At 39.2% G+C, this 21438-nt stretch overlaps 1 protein-coding gene across 1 annotated transcript in view; it reads right to left on the reverse strand.

Moving 5' to 3' along the window:
- The window catches only part of LOC122551725 (low-density lipoprotein receptor-related protein 1-like), a 1892490-nt gene that overhangs the window by 689839 nt on the left and 1181213 nt on the right, over positions 1-21438 (reverse strand). Inside the window, exons 26-27 of the mRNA XM_043694091.1 lie at positions 8261-8425; positions 6087-6331 (exon numbers count right to left, since the gene is read on the reverse strand). Of these exons, the coding sequence (XP_043550026.1) occupies positions 6087-6331; positions 8261-8425 (410 nt within the window). The remainder of the gene's footprint in view (positions 1-6086; positions 6332-8260; positions 8426-21438) is intronic.

Raw genomic sequence — 21438 nt, forward strand, 5'->3', positions numbered from 1 at the left:
TTTGGGAATAACGCACATCTGGGTCATCATTTCATGCTTTTATTCATACACTCTTAGGACACTAACCATAAGTCATCCATGTAAAGCCTGAATGAATCAGGATTCTGATCATCATGTGTCTAAAATAAGTGGAAAGCTTAGTCACACATTTGCTGCTTTTGACTGTTAATAAAGACAATTCAGTGACCAGTGAGCTGCTTCTGACTCATTTACAAGTATGACAACTTGATCTTATGTGGCACTCCATCTCAATGTCAAGGGCTGATGGCCCACACAAGATCACCATTGAACTAAATGTAATCATGTTGTTGATAGGGCAGCATTTTAATTTTGAATTTTGAAGCAAACACGGCAGAAATTAAAATATTTTAAGGTCAGAAATACAATTGTAAGATTACATGAATTTGGCATGTCCATTCCTTAAGCAGGAGTGGCAGACAGATTTTAATTTGGATAAATGCAGGGTATTGCAATTTGGTAAAACAAACAAGGGCAGGACTTATACAATTAAAGATAGGACCCTGGGTAGTGTTGGCGAACAGAGAAACCCAAGGATTCATGTGCATAATTCTTTGAAATTTGTGACACAGGTAGATAAGGTTTAAGAAGATGTTTAGCACGCTTACCTTTATTGCTCAGACCTTTGAGTATTGAAGCTGGGACATCATTTAAAGGTTATACAGGACATTGGTGAGGCCTGTTCTAGAGTGCTGTGTGTAATTCTGGTTGCCTTGTTATAGGAAGGATAGTATGGAACTGGAGAGGGGTCTGAAAAGACTTACCAGGATGATACCAGGAATGGAGGGTTTGAATTATAAAAATAGGCTGGATAAGCTGGAACTTTTTTCATTGGAGTTTAAAAGATTGAGAAGTTACCTTTTTGATGCCTATTAAATCATGAGGGACAAAGATAAGTTAAGTCAAAAAGATCTTTTCCCAAAGGCGGGGAAATCCAAAACAAGGGGGCATATGAGTTTGCAAGTTAGTTCACTGAGCTGGAAGTTTTGTTTTCAAATGTTTTGGTAACATCATTAGTGAGAGTGTCCCGTGAAGCACTGGTAGTATGTCTTGCCTTTCTATTTATAAGTCCTGGTTTCTTCAGATAAGTGATATCATTTCCAGTTCTTTTTTTCAAGGGAAGGTAGATAGATCTAAATTGATGTGTTTCTTGATGGAATTCTGGTTAGAATGTCATGCCTCTAAGAATTCTCATGTATGTCTTTGATTCGCTTGTCCTAGGATGTGTGTGTTGTCCCAGTCAAAGTGGTGTCCTTCTTTGTCTATATATATGGAAACTGGTGATAGTGGGTCGTGTCTTTGGTGGACAGTTGGTGTTCATGTATCCTGGTGGCAAGTTTCCTGCTTATTTGTCCAATGTAATGTTTTTTACCATGCTTGCATGGTATCTCGTAGATGATGGTTTTGCTGGTAGTATCTAATGGATCCTTCAGGTTGCTTTTTAAGTGTGTTGGTAGGTTTGTGGACTACCATGATGCCAAGGGATCTGAGTACGGGCATATTTTGAAGGTGAGTGGAGACAGATTTAAAAAGGACATGAGGAGCAACCTTTTTTACACAGAGAGTGGTTAGTGTGTGGAATGAACTACCAGAGGAAGTAATTGATGCAGGTACAATTACAATTTTAAAAGACATTTGGATAGTACATTATAGAAAAGGTTTGGAAGGATAGGGGCCAAATGCAGGCAGGTGGGACTGGTTTAGGTTGGGAAAATGGTTGGCGTGGACTACTTGGATCCAAGAGTCTGTTTCCATGCTGTGTGACACTCTGACTATCATATAAAGGATGTTTTTAAATTTAGGAGGGTGAAGAAAAGATTTCCAAGGATTGTGCCAGGACTGGAGTTGTAGAGAGAAGTTGAATAGGCTGGAGCTGTTTTCTCTGGAGCATGGGAAGCTGAGGGAATGACCTTATAGAAGTTCATAAAATCATGAGCAGCATGAATAGGGTGAATAGCCAAGCTCCTTTTCCTGGAGTGGGGAGTTCAAAAATAGAGAGCATAGGCTTAAGTTGTGAAGGAAAAGATTTAAAAATAACTGGAGGGGTATTTTTTTTTCCCAAACAGAAGGCAGGGAATCTATGGAATGAGCTAGCAATTGAAATATTGGAGGTGCGTAAAATTTCTCCATTAAAAATGCATCTGGATGGGAAAATGGGACTAGGTGAAATTGGGAAGTCTGGTCGGTGTGGATGCGTTGGACTGAATGTTGTTTCCGTGCTGTATGACTCTACAATTCTCTGACTCCATAAATGTTTTGTCTCCTTACTGAAAACATTATAACTCCTTTTACATTTCGTTCCATGACATTCTTTTTCATGTATTCTTTTCCACCCTCTAACCTATCACTGACCAATCCATTTGCTGTTCAACCTGCTTCACCTGACAGCACAAAGCCCATCACATTTAGGTTCTCATTTTCTCTGAAGATGATTCATATTCAATTTGAAACATTTTCTTTGTCCACAGCTGCTGCCAGACCTGTTTACTACTTCCATCCCTTTGTGGTCTTATTTCAGATTTCCAGTTTCTTTCTCTATTATTTATTGGTTGGCATTTGTCATTTTTTTCCTATCAGCCTTTTTTTTATTTATAAATGTAAAATCTATTTTATTGGCTGCCTCTTTCAACTCTCTTCCTCATCCTCATCAGCTTGTCAGCAGAAAGCTGTTGGTTAGAATGATGACCAGGTTGGCATCATGCAGCAGATCACCATGAAATATGACAATTCTGCTTTGTCACGACAGCATAGCTCCTCCAGGGCTGTCTATGGAACTTGTTGGAACTTTGGGTCCCTCTTAAACCTGTATTGATTCAGCATTCCATATTTTGTATTTCCTGTGTCGCATGAGGTCTCATCTAACCGTGTTACAATAGTAAAAAAAATTACTATCAAGCTCATTGGAACTGTCAGCAGACCTGTCAAATATAATTGTGCCAGCTATCAGAGACATCTCTCAAAGAGATCTGAAAAAAGTGGCAAGTGAACCTGTAAAAAGAACCTGTCAAGTAGACTTGTCGAAAGTTTAAAGAAGAGAGTTGTGCCCTTTGAGACCTCGAGTATTTAGAGCATCTGACCTGTTCTTTTTTAGATTAGATTACATTAGATTAGATTACTTACAGTGTGGAAACAGGCCCGTCGGCCCAACAAGTCCACACCGACCCGCCGAAGCGAGTAGTTTAAAGAAGAGAGTTGTGCCCTTTGAGACCTCGAGTATTTAGAGCACCTGACCTGTTCTTGTAGTCACTGTATTTGTATGGCTGGTCCAATTCAGTTTCTGATCAATGGAAATCTCCAGGATGTTGATAGTTTGGCATTCAGTGGCAGTAATGCCATCAAATGTCTCAGGCTGATGGTTAGACTCCCTCTTGTTGGAGATGGCAACAACTGTGACTTTCCACTTCTTTCACTTTCTCCTAGTTGATTTCCACTTTTTCAATTAAGCAAATAGACATAGACTGTGCCAGTATCTGTGGAGTTACTGTTGGATTTCAACACTGTGCAATCATCAGTAAACATCACCATTCTGACCTTTCGATGGAGGGAAAGTCATTTATGAAGTAGCTGAAGATGATAGGGCCTAGGGCACTACACTGAGAAACTTCTGCAATGATGTCCTCAGGGTTGAAAGGACTGTGAGAGATTTCCCCTAATTTTCACATTACCTCTGGAGTTAGCTCTTTTGTCCATGCCTGAGTTAAAGTTATAATGTGTTCAGATACTGAGTGGCCCTTGTGAGCAAGTTATTGTTTTGCAAGTTCAATTTGATAGCCCCAATTACTGACCTGTCAATCTCATCTCTAATGTCAGAAAACTGATGGGAGGGGCCCCTTTGACAGGTCAGTAATTGTAAAGAAAGCCTTGGAAGGAGTCTGATGCAACATGGTTCATGGCCACAGTAACCTTTTCTAGACAACAGCAATTTTGTACTCCTACTTTGATACAGTGATAACTGCAACTTGTGGTTGATTTCAGTGACAGCATCTGATGCTTTATTCCTCTTTGAAACTTCGGGTGGAGAATTGTTTCCAGTACAGGATGGAATGATATGGTCTAGATTAGAGTGACGCTGGAAAAGCACAGCAGTTCAGGCAGCATCTGAGGAGCAGTTTCCAGCATCTGCAGTCATTGTTTTTACCCAGAATGATTTGGTGTCCAGCTAAAGGCCCTTTTAACTCTTTTTACTCCTTCAGCCACCTGTCTTTTTTGTGTTGCTTATGTTCATTGAACCTGCCCTGCTATAGGGAGTACATCCATGACACCTATCTGAGAGTAAACAGATCATGGGGCATCATTGTGGTCAAAACAAAAACATCCTTTGGCATGTGTCACACCACTCCCTGTAGACCACACCAACTCTAACAAACTTAAAAAATGACAGATGTTTTTATAATCATAGAACCATGAGTAGAAACCATCACTACATTCCATTTTAAATCATGCTCGTGAACACAAGTTCAAGAGATGGAACATCGACTTGAAAATAAAGGATTCTTATGGAACAGTGGTAGGGACCCTGCCTGTGAGCCAGAACTCATGGATCCCACCTGCTTCAGAGGTGTGTAATAATGTCTACGGCAGGCTGTTTAGAAAATATCTTGATTTGAAAATGATGATGTGATGTTAAATCCGTATTACACAACCAGCCTATTCTTCAAACCTTCTGTTGACGTGCTAATGCAATCAACAAAATGGTTTTCCACACACCAGATGGCAATTGTGAGTCACTTTTGGAAGCTAAATGACTGTCATCGCAATAAAAATCCAATGTGAAAGAGGCCAAATTTTGTGGTCAGAATTTCTAAAGTGACTTGAAAAGACAGAAAGACAAATGATCCGCATAAATATCAAGGCTTCAAAATGAAATATTTAAAGAATTACGTCTTGAATTTTTTTTTTGCTGCATAAAACTAACTATTAACTGACTTCATCTATAATTCTACTGCATTAAAAGAGGTTAAAAATTGGCTGAGGATATAATCCATTTTATTATTTTTAAATTAAGTAAAATGTGAGTTTTCAGGATCATTTTTAAGGCAACTACGTATCTTTATTAGTGGAGGAGGGGTAATTCCGTCTTTTTTTAATGAGCATTTTCTATGGCACTATTACCGACATGACATATTCAGTGATGAACTCAAAATGAACCAAAAGTGAAAGTTATTAATGACTTTTACAATAAACTGTTGGTGACATTTTTCAGCTCAATCTTTATTAGAAGGTGCAGCAGGAAGGGGAAAATATATTTGGCTTTAAAAAATCATGACAGATTCCCATACTATTTGGCTACATCAATGATAAGCTGATTTCTTCCATAATTTCATTAATGGTACAGCATTTTAATGATTTGGTTTGAAATCTTAGCATCTGACATTTAAAAAGACTTTTCTGGATTGCAAGCTCAATATTTCCATTGAGACATTTTTATTAGATTCTTTCAAACAGTTTGCATTTGTTAAGTGTGAGTATTTCATCAGCAATAATTTTGGAGAGCACAGCATACTTTTGTGCCTGCAATTTCCTCCAATTACTGATGTTGAAAATCGTCTTTAATGCCATTTTCTTCTTCGATGAGGGAGAGGAAATGCAAATCAGAGAAATATACTTGGATGCCTTTGTGGAGGGTGTCAGCAGAACTTCACCCATTCAGCCTGCCATTCCTGATTTTGTTGACCTTCTGTGCCTCCAGTCATGTGCTATCTTGCAATTACTTTGAAGGCTCAGATAACATCGTCTTCTGCACTGCAGTAATACAATTACAGCCACATTTGCCAGGATAACAACAGTATCATTGAGACAATGTGCCAATCTTAATGTGATTGATTGAGCTTCTGTGGTACATGAACATTGTCTTCAGACATACCTGTTTATGTTCTGTAAGCTATAACATTTTACAGCTTAACTTATCAAATGGTTATAGGAGTAATTAAAAGTGATTCTGATTTATGTCACATTTTTTGCTGCATCCCACAAATTCCATAATACTAATACTCTCAACAACATGGTTTCCCACAAAACCATTTTTTGTCATAATGCAATCAGTAGCAGAAATTGTAAAACAAACCTACCTTGTGGCTGTCTTGTTTGATGGAAAATCTGAATGTCATATGGTCTTGCACTGGTTCTCTGCACCACAGTAACATTGTGGCCAGTCCATTTGTTGGCTTTCAATAGGGTGTTAGTCTTCCAGTCAGTCCAATAAACATCACCTCCATACACTGTTACAGCAAATGGATGCGAAAGGTATTCATGATGATGTAGGACTTCTATCAATTCTGTGCCATCATATAAGGCTGAATATATACCATCTGACCTACATCAAGAAAAATGAGACATAAAGGAACTAAGAGAAAGAGAATTTTCGAACCCACAATTATTTTCTCTAGCAGGAATTCACTCTGATTAAGGAAATGCATGTTAATATTTTTAATGGATAAATTAGATTTGTAATCATGAATAAAGACTGTAATCAGTGCAAATTATATTTGATAAGTTATATAGCTTCCAAGGTGTAAGTTATAGCTCCAGGCAATGAAGAAGTTGTATTCGTGGCAAAGAGGGAATGTCAGGTCATTGTATTTTGACAAGGACAAATTGAACAATGACACTGAAGTACTTTAGAGTACTTAATTTCAGTCTTCCCAGCTCTGATTGCAGCTGTCTGTGGCACCCTATGCTGGAATCTGTACTGAAAACAACAAAGGCTGGAGATCACAGCGGGTCAGGCAGCACCCATGGAGAGAGAGCAAGCTAACGTTTCAAGTTTAGATGACTTTTCATCACAGCTGATGTGAAGTGTGGAGGAACAGCATTGATGTCATCGTTCAGCAGAGGGGGTGGTAATCGTGATAGTGGGTGTAGGGTGTTATCATGTCCTCCCCTTACCACTTATTGTCCTTTCAAGTCTGGCAGGAGACACACATTGTTCTGTCATTCTCACATTCCAATCACTTAATCTAAACTACTAATATGTCACCTTGATCATGCGCAGTGAATGCGAACAACTGAATATATTGTCACAATATTGGAAAAGTTGTCTCTTCACTGCAGGTTGATGATCAGGTAGATACAACTGCATCCTTTGCACAGTGTGTAGTTTGACCATCAGTCCCAGAGACCCACCTTTCCCCAACATGAGAAATGTGAAATACTAGCTCCAAATTTTATTGAGATATGTTAACATTGCATGATAGATCCATCTCAGCAGCTGCAAAATCAGCCAAGCGCACTTCAAAATCTCTTGCAGCCATGCGAACTGACATGAAGGTTGGGCAGGTCAGGTAGAGAAGGCATTGGCATCGTGGAGATATGACTGGACCAGTAATCCAGAGAACATTGTTTATGCTCTATGAATATGGATTCAATCCTATCAAAACAAAGGTGGAATTTAAATTCAATGAATGAAGGAAAAGTCTGAAATTGAAAGCTCGTCTCCATAATGAAACTGCACATTGTCGTAAAAAAAATCACCTGGTTCACTATTGACACTAAAGGATGACATTTGCATTCCCTACCTATCTGGCCAAATGAGACTCCATATTATAGCAAGTCTTAATTCTCCTCAAAATGGTCTAGCCACACAGTTCAAGAGCAATCAAGGACGGGCAACAAATTGCAACGTTCTAACGATGCCCATACCTCATGAAGGAATTAAAAAAAGAATTCAACCATTCACAGAGATTTTTTTTTGTTTTGGCTCCAACCTACTTAATTGCCTTCTGATAGATAATAAAGAGATCCGCCAAGGGCTGGATCAACATTTTGACAGATCGTTCCTTTCATCGGTTGTAAGCTATTTAACATAAACTTGGTCCACACTGTTTGGATGGAAAATTGCACCAGTTAGTATGCACCACAAAGAAAATGTTCATTTTTTTTAGCTATAACAGAAAGAAAAACAAGTTTTATCTTTGATATTATCTCAAGGTATTGAAAAATATTGGGTTTTTTAGATTAAAGTGTTGTGTTTTGACAAAAAAAAAGATTCTAAGATGATCTTGGATGATTTTTATTCCTATTGTATTAAATCATCACCAGTTATTTTCAAACAATAAATTCTCACAACTACCAACAAGGGAAGTTGCTGGTAATAGAGAACAAAGAAATAAAAATTCTTTAAAGAATAAAGTCGTGGCAATTGTTCAGGGAGGTTGGGAGTAGCAAATAGAATGAGAAAGAAGAGATAAAAAGACATTTCAGGATCATGTTCAAACTTTTCATGCAGAAAAAGTGTTGCTCTTACATAGCATCAATCCAAACAATTCGGTTCTCAAGGTAATCCACTGTTAGTCCATTAAGCCAGCCACCAGTTCCCAAAGCTTTGTAGATTGTCTTCCTTCCTGCTCCACTCATTGAAGCAGCCTCAATACGTGGGAAACTAGAATCCCAATCTGTCCAAAAAAGAATTCTAACCAAAAAAAGACTTTATGAATATTAGCACTTTTGCAACATTGCATATATATTCAGAATTTTTGTTAACTATGTCATTTTTTCATTATTCATTTATAAAAATGAAGCTCAAAGTTCAAACTAATTGGAAATATATGTAAAACACATTAGTTAATCGATTATTGAGTTGTTGCTGCTTTGCCTGCCACTCTCTACTTTGTTTCCAGAAGTTTCTATAACAAGTAATCGGACGAAGAGTATGGAAAAGGTCAGGAATCCAACAACAGGCACATTGGATGAGGGGACAACTATGAGAAGGGGAGCAGTCAATGCAGGACTGAAGGTCTTATACATAAATGCAAAATACAAAAATGAGCTTGTGGGGCAGGTTGAAATTGGCAGGTACAATGTTGTGAGTACCACAGAGGTGTGGCTACAAGAGGATCAGGGCTGGGAAATAAATATCCAAAGATATGCATCCTATCAATAGGACAAGCAGATGGGCAGAGGGAGCGAGGTTGCCTTGAAATTAAACAAATAGCACAAAGTCATATAGACTTGGAAAGCACAGACTCTGTGTGGATAGTGTTGAGGAGTCACATAAACAGACCCTGATGGGAGGCAGTAGTTGGAAGGAACAAGAAACATACTAAGCTGAGAATGAGGCAACCATGGCGGACAAAGGGAGTTAGGACAAGATAAAACCAAAAGCAAAAGTGTACAATGTGGTGAAGATGAATGCAAAGCCAGAGGTTGGAAAACTTTTAAAATTCAGCAGTGGACAATGAAAAAAAAATAAGGCAGGGGGTGGGGGGTGGGGGGAGGATGAAATATGAGAGTAAGCTAACTAGTAATATAAAAAAATTGCAAGTTTTTTTAGATATGTATAAAAGGTAAGAGAGAGGCAAGAGTGAGGCAATTGACTGTTTGAAAATGTGTCTGAAGAAGTAGTAATATGGAACAAAGAAATGGTGGAGGGACTGAAGAGGTACTTTGCATCACATTTTACACTGGAGGAGGATACTGGAACTGTTCACGAGGAGCATACTGGAACTTCAAGAGAGTCAGAGAGCAGAGGTAAGTATAGTGGCCATGAATAAGGAGAATGTGCTGGGCGTTAAATTGTGTGAAGGTGGATAAATCACCCAGAGCACATGAACTACACCCCAGATTTCTGAATGAGACAGCTGAGAAGTTTGTCGAGACATTGTTGATGATCTTTCAGGAATTGCTGGAGTCAGGGAGGATCACAGAGGACTGGTACTTGGCTAATGTAACATTTCTGTTGAAGCCGGGAAGGAGGCAAAAGTGAGGAAACTGTCAGCCGGTTAGACTGACCTCAGTCATTGATAAGATTTTCGATTCCATTACTAAGTGTGAGATTGTGGAGAACTTCAAAGTATTTGTTTAATAGGGCTGAGTCAGCATGGCTTCATCAAGGGGAAGTCATGATTGACAAATTTGAATTCTTTGAGGATGTAATGAACAAGTTCCACAAAAGAGAGCCAGTGGGTGTGCAACAAAATGGCAGATGGAATTCAATGTGAGAAAATATGAAGTTATTTTGAGAATAGAGGCATTGACTATGTTCAAGACAGGAAAAGGCTTTGGAAATCCGAAGCCCCAAGAGACTTGGGAGTCCTAGTTCAGGAATCCCTTAAGGTTAACATGTAGGTTTAATTGACAGTTAGGAAGGCAAATACAGTTTTAGCATTCATTTCAAGATGGCTTGAATAATGTGAATAATGTGAGCAGTGTTGGACCCTGTGTCTCGGGAAGGATGTGCTGGCTTTGGAGGGGCATGAAGGGTTTGTTGTATAAGGAGTAATTGAGGACTGTGGATCTTTATTCGATGGAATTTAGAAGGATGAGGGGGATGTCATTGAAACTTAACAGAATACTGAGAGACCTGGATAGAATGGACACGGAGAAGATATTTCCACTGGTAGGAGAGACTAGGGCCCAAGGGCAGAACCTCAGAGTGTAGAATGACACTTCTGAACTGAGATGAGGAATTTCTTCAACCAGGATTTGATGATTCTGTGGAAATCACTGCTACAGGGAACTCTGGGGTTTAAGTCATTTGTCTTTAAGACAAAGAGAGATAGGTTCTTGATTGTTAAGAATATCAAGGGTCATGGGGAGAAGGCAGGAGAATGCAGCCATAATCGAATGATGGGTTGGATAGCCTCATTTTGCTCCTATATGTTATGATCTTTGTTGACACTTCATGATTCTATCTTAATCATTATTCATTCTTTACTTCCTTTTCTCTCTTTTCAATGTAAGGCTCATACAGTTTTCTCATCGTAGTTTCCTATTTACATTTCCTGTTTGTATCTGACATTTTTTCCTCCCTTTCTCCAATACTCTTTCGAAAATTTTTTTCCCCCCAATCATCTCATCCATGATCTATATGGTGCTCTTCAAACTTTCCTTATAGCTGTCTCATACATTTTGTTCATGAAAAGTTCAATTTCTATTTAACAGTGCAGAATGAAAACTGGATCTAAAGTGTTCTGACTGAACAAGAACAAAGTCTCTGGGAAATGCTGTGATATTGTAGCTGAGGGAAGAATGATATAAATTTGGGAGTCATAGCAATTCCTTAGACATTTGAAGGAACTTTAATAAATATTATGACAGAATGGATTGATATTAGACAAGGAAAACAGAAGCCCATGCAATTGGACAAAAACAACAATCTGTCTAATATGGTGATTGCCTCCAGTTTTGAATATGTTCATTTACACATATGTCAAAACTGGAATACAGCCATTAACAATATATCTGTTCAATGAACCAACTAGGATGAAATTATCATAATTTATTCTCATCTAATATTAAAAACATGAGTTAAATCATACAACATAAATAATAATTAATAACGAATGTGGCTTGTATATTCGTAGTGTAATTTAATGGTTGCATTTTAAAGTTAAAATAATATTTTCAAGCTTCACACTCATTATCACAATTCACACTGCTCTCTCGCACTCAGAAGCATTCAATCTTATTCTTGTTTTTTTTCTGTAATCACTCCCAACCATGCATTTCCTAATAGGTTTCTTTATTCCCTTGTGAAATCAAGGGGAAAATGAGGCAGCTAACTAATTGTGATTGAGAACTATACAGATATATTCTTTTGAAGAAATATGTGACTCTGTGTGGCTGAAAGGAAACGCTCATATGATGAGGCATTTAGTTACAATATAATCGACATTTATCCGGCATTCAGTAGTTTGGTTTTAACATTTCAACACAGGAAATTTAACCCAAGACCTGCTTGTTTAGATCTTTAGACTGAAAGACATATTGGTATGCACTTAGCTTACCTCACCAATGTGTACCTATATACAAACATGAGCTTTTGAACTAAGTCCGACAGTGCATTAAACCATCTATTTGAATTCAGAATCAAATAATGCTACACATTAACAGCACAGCAATACTACAAGGACATTCCCAAAATGATTTCCACAAATACACATAAGTAGTACACAGGTAAAGGAGTTGGGACATTAACAGATACTAATAAATTCTTAGGAAACATATTAAACCCTCACTTCCTACGTAACTGGAGAGGGGCATGTTAAAATGACAATCAAAGGTGAGAAGGCATCAGCAGAATTCAGGTCAACTATACTCTCCCATTAACGCTACAAATAAATGTTGTGTTTTTTTAATATAACATTTTGACATTTTATTGACTGCTTCTTTCCAATGCAATCAATACTTTATCTTTCCTTTCTTTTGTAGCACACAGCTTCTTCTCACCCTTTTCGATCTCACTGCAAATTTAGCACAAAATTACTCCCATCTTGCATGATCCAAGCTTGTTGTTTCTCAGTCTTACCCCAGCACTTATGGGAAAGCAATATTCCAAATGTCACTGTCTCAACTTCAGGTGACTAGTTATTTCTTTGCCAGCTGTCTATCCCTCACTTTCTGACAACTTGAATTTGAAAGGTTTATTGCCACTTGCATTTTACAGTGTATAATACAGCGAAAAGCTTCAACTGTTGCCATAACGCAGCGCCATTTTGAATAGTTTAAGAATAAAAAGAGTAAAAACAAGTAACATTCCATCGCCTCCACCATGAGTCCTGAGTTGGCTCACCTGCACTGCCACCCATCCAGTACCGCCTCACCCCGCTGTTGGTGCTGGACCCACCATCACAGGAACGGTAATTCCTTAGGCGCCATCTCTTCATCGCTGGGCCCACCCCACTGATGATGTCACAAAGTCCTATGCTGAACCTACACTCACCCACAATCAGGAGTTCTGAGCTCCACTGCCACTGCCGCATCAAAAAGTAACCAGTAGTCCCTGCTCTGAGCCTACTGCTACCGCAACCAGGAGTTCTTGGCTTCATTGTCAGGCCATGCACCAAAAAGCCCTATCTAGCCACACTTTTCCGAGATGATTAGATTAGATTAGGTTCCCTACAGTGTGGAAACAGGCCGTTCAGCTCAACCAGTCCACACTGACCCTCTGAAGAGTAACCCACCCAGACCCATTTCCCTCTGACTAATGCACGTAACACAATGGGCAATTTAGCATGGCCAAATCACCTGACCTGCACATCTTTGGACTGTGGGAGGAAACTGGAGCACCCAGAGGAAAGCCACGCAAACTCCACACAATCACCATAGGCTGGAATCGAACCTGGGACCCTGGTGCTGTGAGGCAGTAGTGCTAACCACTGAGCCACCATGCCGCCCATAATGTTGCCTTGTCGTGGCTGCCATCTTGAAGAAGCCGATCGCTGGACGAGTTTTGTCGCTACTGCCGCCGCCGGCCTGAATGCCCGGAGGATGTCCTTGCTGCCTTTACCTACAGTCGCTGGAGATGCTGGAACTGCTGCCTCTGATCACCGGGAGGCTGCCACCGCTCCATGCACATCCCGCTCTTGCTTCTACTGCTGATGACTAACCGGCCAAAGAAAAGAAACGCAAAAGACAAAAAGAAGAGAAAAAAAGAACAGAAGCAGATGGGAGCTAATGGGCCCAAGGCAAGAGTCCACATGGAGTCCTGCTACTCCACCACCACCTTGGACATTTCCAGTCCAGTTCCTCAGGAACTCCTTCCTCGTGTCAGACCCAGTAAAATCATGTCATAGTCATGACTCTAATTCATGAACATGAATTCTCCTGTACTATCTTTTCTTTCAGAGTTGGACATTAATAGACACATTTCTAATTTTTGCACACATGGGGAAGTATCTCAGAACTCTGGAAAGGTCTCACTTGAATTGAATCCCTTCAATGAACATTGCCAAGACAAAGAGGAGAAAGTGAGGACTGCAGATGCTGGAGATCAGAGCTGAAAATGTGTTGCTGGAAAAGCGCAGCAGGTCAGGCAGCATCAAAGGAGAAGGAGAATCGACGTTTCAGGCACAAGCCCTTCTTCAGGATTCCTGAAGAAGGGCTTGTGCCCGAAACGTCGATTCTCCTGCTCCTTGGATGCTGCCTGATCTGCTGCGCTTTTCCAGCAACACATTTTCAGCATTGCCAAGACAAAGCCAATTGAACACTATTGTTTGAACACTTACTCAAAGCCCAAAACCTGTGGACTTCTAAACTCATTGACTCCAATCTGAAACAGAAACTTGACAAGATAGCTGAAGAGAAATTAGTTCAATCATAACTAAGTGTGAATGGCCAACATCCATCCTCCATATTATAGCAACGGTTTTACTCTTCAAATCATTCTAACTGCTCAATAGTAGTAATGACAACTGAAATTCACCTGACTGAAACTGATCACAGATAATGATTGCTCACATCACAAGCATAAGACAGTAACCAGTCTGTAAACAACAAAGCAAGAAGTCGCAGTGATACAGGAAATTGCCGCAGCAGATGCAAAGTCAACACCATCTATTCCTGATTGCAACATCGTAGGGTATCCAAGCATTTCCTTTTCTAGTCCACCTCACAATTAACATCATCACTGCTAAGAATCCTGCAATAATCCCAAAATCTGACTCCAGAAATTGAATCTCTCTAACCTACCCATCAGGAATGCTTCACTGGAGTAGTAACCCAAGCCTTTTACATAAACTGAGCTACATCACATGTCCTATGCCCAAAAATCTTCAGTTGTTTCATCAATGACTCTGCTACATCATAAAGTCAGATGATTATACAAAGTTCAGCACCATTTGCAACTTCCCAAATACTGAAGCAGTCCTTGTCTAATGCAGCCTGGACAACATCCAAGATTGGACTGGAAAGCAGCATTTAGGGAACACATGTGTCAGGCAAAGGCCATCTACAACAAGAAATAACGTAATTATTGCTCCTTGACTTTCAATGGCATTGCTAAAGCTGAATACTTCACTATTAATATCAAGGGCATTACCAACAAGAAAGTGAACTTGCTGAGCAATATAAAGTCAGAGTCAGAGTCGGCAGTGCAGAAAAGCTCCTTTGATCCATTGAGTCTGCACTGACCCATCTCCATTAGTATCCTATTTCAGCACTTAGCTCATAACCTGACAATCACCTGATGAAGGAGCGTCGCTCCGAAAGCTAGTGTACTTCCAATTAAACCTGTTGGACTATAACCTGGTGTTGTGTGATTTTTAACTTTGTACACCCCAGTCCAACACCGGCATCTCCAAATCATAGCTCATAACCGTGGAAGTTATGACATCTCAACTGCTCATCCACATACTTTTTACGGGGTGCGAAGTGTCCCATCTCTACAACAATCCCAGGCAGTGCTTTCCTGATTCCCACCACCTTTTGGGTGAAGACAATGTTTTCCTTAAAGCCCCTTGAAACCTCATGTCCTTCCTCCTAAGATTATACACCCTCCTTTTTGACCCTTCAGTTAAGAAGAAACTGCTGTCTTCCCTCCACCCTGTCTAAGTAAGCTCTTCATAATCTTATTCACCTCAGTCAGCTACCCCCTCAGCCTTTTCTGCTCTAATGAACACCAACGGACAGTGACAGCAATGAGTACTGTCTCTAAGATGCACCGCTTTAACTCAAAGCCTCTTTTGACTAGTCCTTCCAAACTCATGAACTCTCTCACTGAGAAGGACAGAAGCAGTTTCTGCATGAGAAGCCAATCACCAGGTTCCCTTCCAAGCTACATACCATCCTAACTTGTAAATATTTAACTGTTCCTTCAGTGCCACTGGTTGAAAATCCAGAAACTGTCTTCTTAACAGCACTGTAGATGCTCCTGCACCTCAAGGATAGCAATGCTACAATAAGGCAGCTTATTACCACCACCTATTCCAAGGCAATCAAGAATGTGCAATAAATGCTAGCCGAGCCAGCGATGTCCACATCCAATGAATGAAGAAAATAAACTTACAAACCCTTCCATTGTTTACAGTCAAAAAGAAAGTGCTCTGTTCTGCTGCATGGTTTTTTTCTTGCATGGCTGTGTAAGTGGTGAGTGAGTAACCAAATGTTACATTATCAGGTTCAGCATGTGAACAAACTATCCTCTCTGATTAAATTCACAAAAAGCTCACTGCTGATTATTAAAATTGACCATACATTCAGGGTTAAGAAACACAGACATATCCCTTTTTCAAATGCAGAGACTGTAGAGGAAGGAAATAGAAGTCCCAGCTCTCTCTCTCATCCCAATCCGCCTCTGTAAAGTAACAATTCTAAATTTGTCAATTTTCCAATACGTGTTGGCAGTCGTGGGAGATAGTGTTGTATAATCTGATCATGCCCTCAAAAAAATGAAACACTTTCCCATTTTTACCAGGAATGACTGAACATTTATCACAAGTGGAAATCCTGAGTTTTTCACCATCCTCACCCAAGTACATTTAGGTAAATTACAGCAACTACCCTGCTCTCCGAGCTGAAAGAAAAACAGATGAACCAAATGTGAGTCTATGTTGTTTCTTAATTAATTCAATGGAAGACTTTCTATAAACATAAATTGCTGCCTTCGGAATATTTGAGAAAATGGATCTCTGTCAACATAAACCATTCCTTCAAGATGAAGAATGCTTCGAAAGTGAAATGTTCAACTTTTTGTTCTGAATGCTTCAGTTACCACAGACTGTGAAGTAAAATATGACATTCCTCAGTGCTAATGGTTTATAACTGCATTTTAGCATAATCTTCTGTGCAACATCTCTTTAGTTTTGGCATATATTTTGTAAAAGTAGTTTCAGCAAATTACTAAAATGTTCCCACAAACAAACAACAAAAGAAATAGTGTTGACATTCACAGGCTTCCCATTTTTCAATTGTTTTTATTATGTACTTGATGACATAAAAATGCCTTGTCAGATCATAAAGCTGCTCCAACTTGAAAAATGGGTTGACAGGTAGGTCAATAGGAAAGCATTTGTACCTGAGCATGGTCAGGATTTGTCTTTTCACTTATAATTTCAAATGGTTATTTAGAAATTAATATTGGACTTACTGGATGAACACTATACAATTCCACACAATATTTTTCTTCTTTCTATTTTAACGGAAATATTGGTTAGGAATGAGTCACAAGAAGCAGAAGAAAGTATTTCTCAGAGAGGTAAAATAAATCAAAGGGTCGACACTGTAAGATCCTGCATAACTTGTAGCCAGTTACTAGGCAACAGTTCCAGTACGCAAGGAGCCATTTATTTTAGCAATTGCTTAGCCAGGGGCTGGAATCTGGAACATTGTGGGATAAAGAATAAAATATAAATAAAGATTTTGTTTAAAATGGTAATGGAATGTTTCAAAATTGATTGTGACAGATCTTAAAATGCTGGCTTCCATCTGAAAGATTGCTTCTTGCACTCTGCAGATGATAATAGATCTTGACACTGTCTAGACAGCTGTTAGAATTTTTCTGTCCTTAATTTAATAATCAGTCATATAAAGAATTATAACTTCTGTGGATATATACTGCTTTGATAATGATAAAATAGAATTGATCAATTAATAAAGACACTTGTTTAGTTCTGACTAATTTGCCATGGGTTATATTTCAGTTGGCTGATTTTGTAATTAACTTTAATTAATTTGAAATTAATCTCAGTTAATTAAGAGACTACTTTTAATGCTAACATATAGTTATTCAGTCTGTTTTCAAACTGAGTACTTATGTTGAGTTCTTCTTGAGAGATTTGTTTATAACACGTCTTAAAATGATATTAAGATTACTTCAAATATATCTTATCAGCAAGTATTTCAAATTTGGGTTAATTCCAGTAAAATAAAATAAAAACACTTTTTAGGAACTGGTTTGAGACATCCTCAGATTGTGCAAGATGCTATATATCTAAATGCATAGGATCTGAAATTTGTTTTCAAAAATATATGTTTTGGAAAAAATGTCCCTGAATAATATTAGCTGAAAATGTGTTGCTGGAAAAGTGCAGCACTTTTCCAGCAACACATTTTCAGCTCTGATCTCCAGCATCTGCAGTCCTCACTTTCCCCTGAATAATATTACACAACTAGCTATAAGGAAGTATATTTACCAAATAATATTTGGCATTACAATCCCATGAACATTAAGGCCCATGACTACAAAAGACACTTAAACATTTGGATAACATACAATCAAAATTCACCTTATTATTGTGTAGGCGTACCAAGAAAATTGCAGCATTTTAGAAGTGTTTAGATCATGAGATATTTTGATTGAAACTCTGATTGAATAGGAAGATAATTTTGAAAAGCTGTACAGGCATTATTTGATTTTGTATGTAAACATCTAACTTTCCAGAATGGTGAATAAAGTCTTATTTTTAAAAAAAGTCCTTTAAGCCTGTTCTATTATGCTGTAAGTATATGACTAATCTGGTTATGGTCTCATCTCTATTTTCCTATCCGCACCCAATAATTCTTGACTCCCTTTTCAAGCAAAAATCTATTTCAGGCTTTGAATAAATTTAAAGACTAAGTCTCTATTAACTTCCATGGAAAGAAATTCTACACTCCAATAATCTTCTTTGAGAGAAATTAATCCCTTCAACTCTGTCTTAAAAAGGAAACCTATTAAACCTAAATTATGTCTCCTCATTTTATTCTCCCCCACAAGAGGAAACAGATATCTACTCCTTCTAGTCTCTTCAAGATCTTACATTTTTTTATAAGATCACCTCTCATTATTTTAAACTTTAATAGATAATAGGGGTATCTCATTCAACCATTCTTCACAAGATAAGCCAGCTCCATGCTAGAAATGAGTTGAGTTAACCCTTTCTGAACTGCTCCAAGGACAGTGATATCTTTTTAAATAATAATGGGGATCAAACTCTTACAGTATATAGTGTGGTCTCTCCTATGCCATGTTCTGCTATGGTAAGATTTCCTTCCTCACATTCCAGTTCCCTTAAAATAGCTAATAGTATTCCATTCATCATTCCATTCATGTGCTGGATGTCCATACTAACTTCTGTGATTCAGGCACCCTGACTCTCAAATCCCTCAATCCTACCAAGCCCTGCAAATTATCCCCATTTAAATAGTAGATTGTTTTCCGATTCTTATTGGACAAGTTCACATTGACATATTTTATACTCTATCTGCAAATCACTTACCCGAATATATCTCTTTGTAGACTTTCTCCCTTTTTGACCTATTTTGGTGTCATTGGCAAATTTAGCAATAATTCCTCATCCAAATCATTGATATAGATTATCAACAGCTGAATATGCAATACTGATTCATACGGCACTCCACTAATTACAAACTCATTTCTACTTTTAGACATCAAAGAACTGCTGCACAGGCAGCTCCTGTGCCTTTGAAGAACATTGACAATAGCAGAAACATCACCATTTGATCTGTCATTCACAGCCACCAGTTCAAGTATTGTTTGAAATTATATCACAAGGAACATGGAGAGTCACCACATCAGAGTGGACTACTGTTAGGTGGTAAAAGGATAGTGTATGTGCCAATTCAGTGCATGGTGAGTTGCAGACAGTTCTGCTACAGGGACTAGTTGGAGAATTCAACTGAGTAGATTACAAGTGAATGATGAGTCAAGCGTGTGGTGTTGGAAAAGCACAGCAGATCAGGCAGCATCCGAGGAGCAGGAGAATCGAAATTTCGGACGTGAGCCCTTCATTAGGATTAGTACGTGAATGATTATGACGATGCACATTGACGTAATCGCATCATTGGTAATCCTGCAAAATAGCTTCCTACCACAGTCAAGGAGCATTGAGGATTGACAGTGTTTGGAACAGATCATTTCGAGGCTAGAAGCAGTGGGAAACTACCTGACAGTGCTTGAGGACTGACCCAGTTAGTTTCTACTGCACCATAGGTGGATGGCCCTCAATGTCTGAGTGCTGCAGTGGAAGTCGTTGAAGTCATGAGATCCTTGGAGGCTAATTTGCTGTCATTATGTCTACAAATGAGGCCTCATCAGGAAATTAATAATCTCATAACAATCCATTTTCTAACAGATTATTTGGATTGTTGAGGTGCTGTCAAGGGTTGCTATTGAGGAGGGAGTTAGGAGAGGTTGTTGGAGTGAAGATGTAGTGTTAGTGGAGAGGTAAAGTTGTCCTTATCCCAGAGGATCATAGGGCTGCTCTCTCATTAGAGAGAGAAAACTGGTTGGTGAGATTAACCTGAGGGCCACAATACTTCAGATAAGGGGCAATATTGAGAAAAAGAGTCCTTAATTGTAATCTCAGCCAGTGTGGGAGTTGAATCTATATCACTCTGCATCGCAAACCAGCCATCTATCCAATAGAGCTAAGCAAGCCCAAGGAGTAGTAGGGAGTTGGTAACAGTAGCATCATATTATATAAACTTGATGTCTCTCTCAGGGAGAAAACATTAATCCTTCTGCCACTCTACCCTGTTACCACATCTCAGCCAGCTACTGCTCATATTTCGAAGATATAAAGCCCAGTCAAGCTAAGCTACCAGTTGGGATGGCTAGGCCTCTATTTTACACCAATGGACATGCTCAAGTGAAGCTGGAACTATGTTCAGCTTGGGATATTTAAGCTCCAAAAAGGCTGAACGTGCACCATATCAGCATTAAAGGCTGTTTGGTGTCACAATCTGCACACTTCTGAAAGATGTAAAACACAAATAAGCCAGCACCCCATCAGTCAGTGAAAATAGCCATAAGGGACTCAAATATCACATTTTTGTTCAGACCTTCCATGGTACTCACACCAGTGGTACTTCAAAGGCCAGTTTCACGGTCTGACTCTATTAGCTTCTGCAACTTGAAATTATTAATAAGTAAAGAAAGGTGAGTATTTATCGTTTCAATCATATGTCCCAAAATGCCTTACAGCCCAGAAAGCACATTTTGAAGTCTAGCCACTCTTATAATTTAGAAAATACAAGAGTCAATAGACAATAGACAATAGGTGCAGGAGTTGGCCATTCTGCCCTTCGAGCCTGCACCACCACTCAATATGATCATGGCTGATCATCCTTAATCAGTATCCTGTTCCTGCCTTATCTCCATAACCCTTGATTCCACTATCCTTGAGAGCTCTATCCAACTCTTTCTTAAATGAATCCAGAGACTGGGCCTCCACTGCCCTCTGGGGCAGAGCATTCCACACAGCCACCACTCTCTGGGTGAAGAAGTTTCTCCCCATCTCTGTCCTAAATGGTCTACCCCGTATTTTTAAGCTGTGTCCTCTGTTTCGGCACTCACCCCGCAGCGGAAACATGTTGCCTGCCGCCAGAGTGTCCAATCCTTTGATCATCTTATATGTCTCAACCAGATCCCCTCTCAGTCTTCTAAACTCAAGGGTACACAAGCCCAGTCGCTCCAGTCTTTCAGTGTAAGGTAATCCCGCCATTCCAGGAATTGACCTCGTGAACCTACGCTGCATTCCCTCAATAGCCAGAATGTCTCTCCTCAAATTTGGAGACCAGAACTGCACACAGTACTCCAGGTGTGGTCTCACCAGGGCCCTGTACAGCTGCAGAAGGACCTCTTTGCTTCTATACTCAATCCCTCTTGTTATGAAGGCCAGCATGCTATTAGCCTTCTTCACTACCTGATGTACCTGCATGCTTGCCTTCATTGACTGGTGTACAAGAACACCCAGATCTCTATGT

This window comes from Chiloscyllium plagiosum, chromosome 7 (genome assembly GCF_004010195.1).
Source record: "Chiloscyllium plagiosum isolate BGI_BamShark_2017 chromosome 7, ASM401019v2, whole genome shotgun sequence".
In the NCBI taxonomy this organism is placed as follows: domain Eukaryota; kingdom Metazoa; phylum Chordata; class Chondrichthyes; order Orectolobiformes; family Hemiscylliidae; genus Chiloscyllium; species Chiloscyllium plagiosum.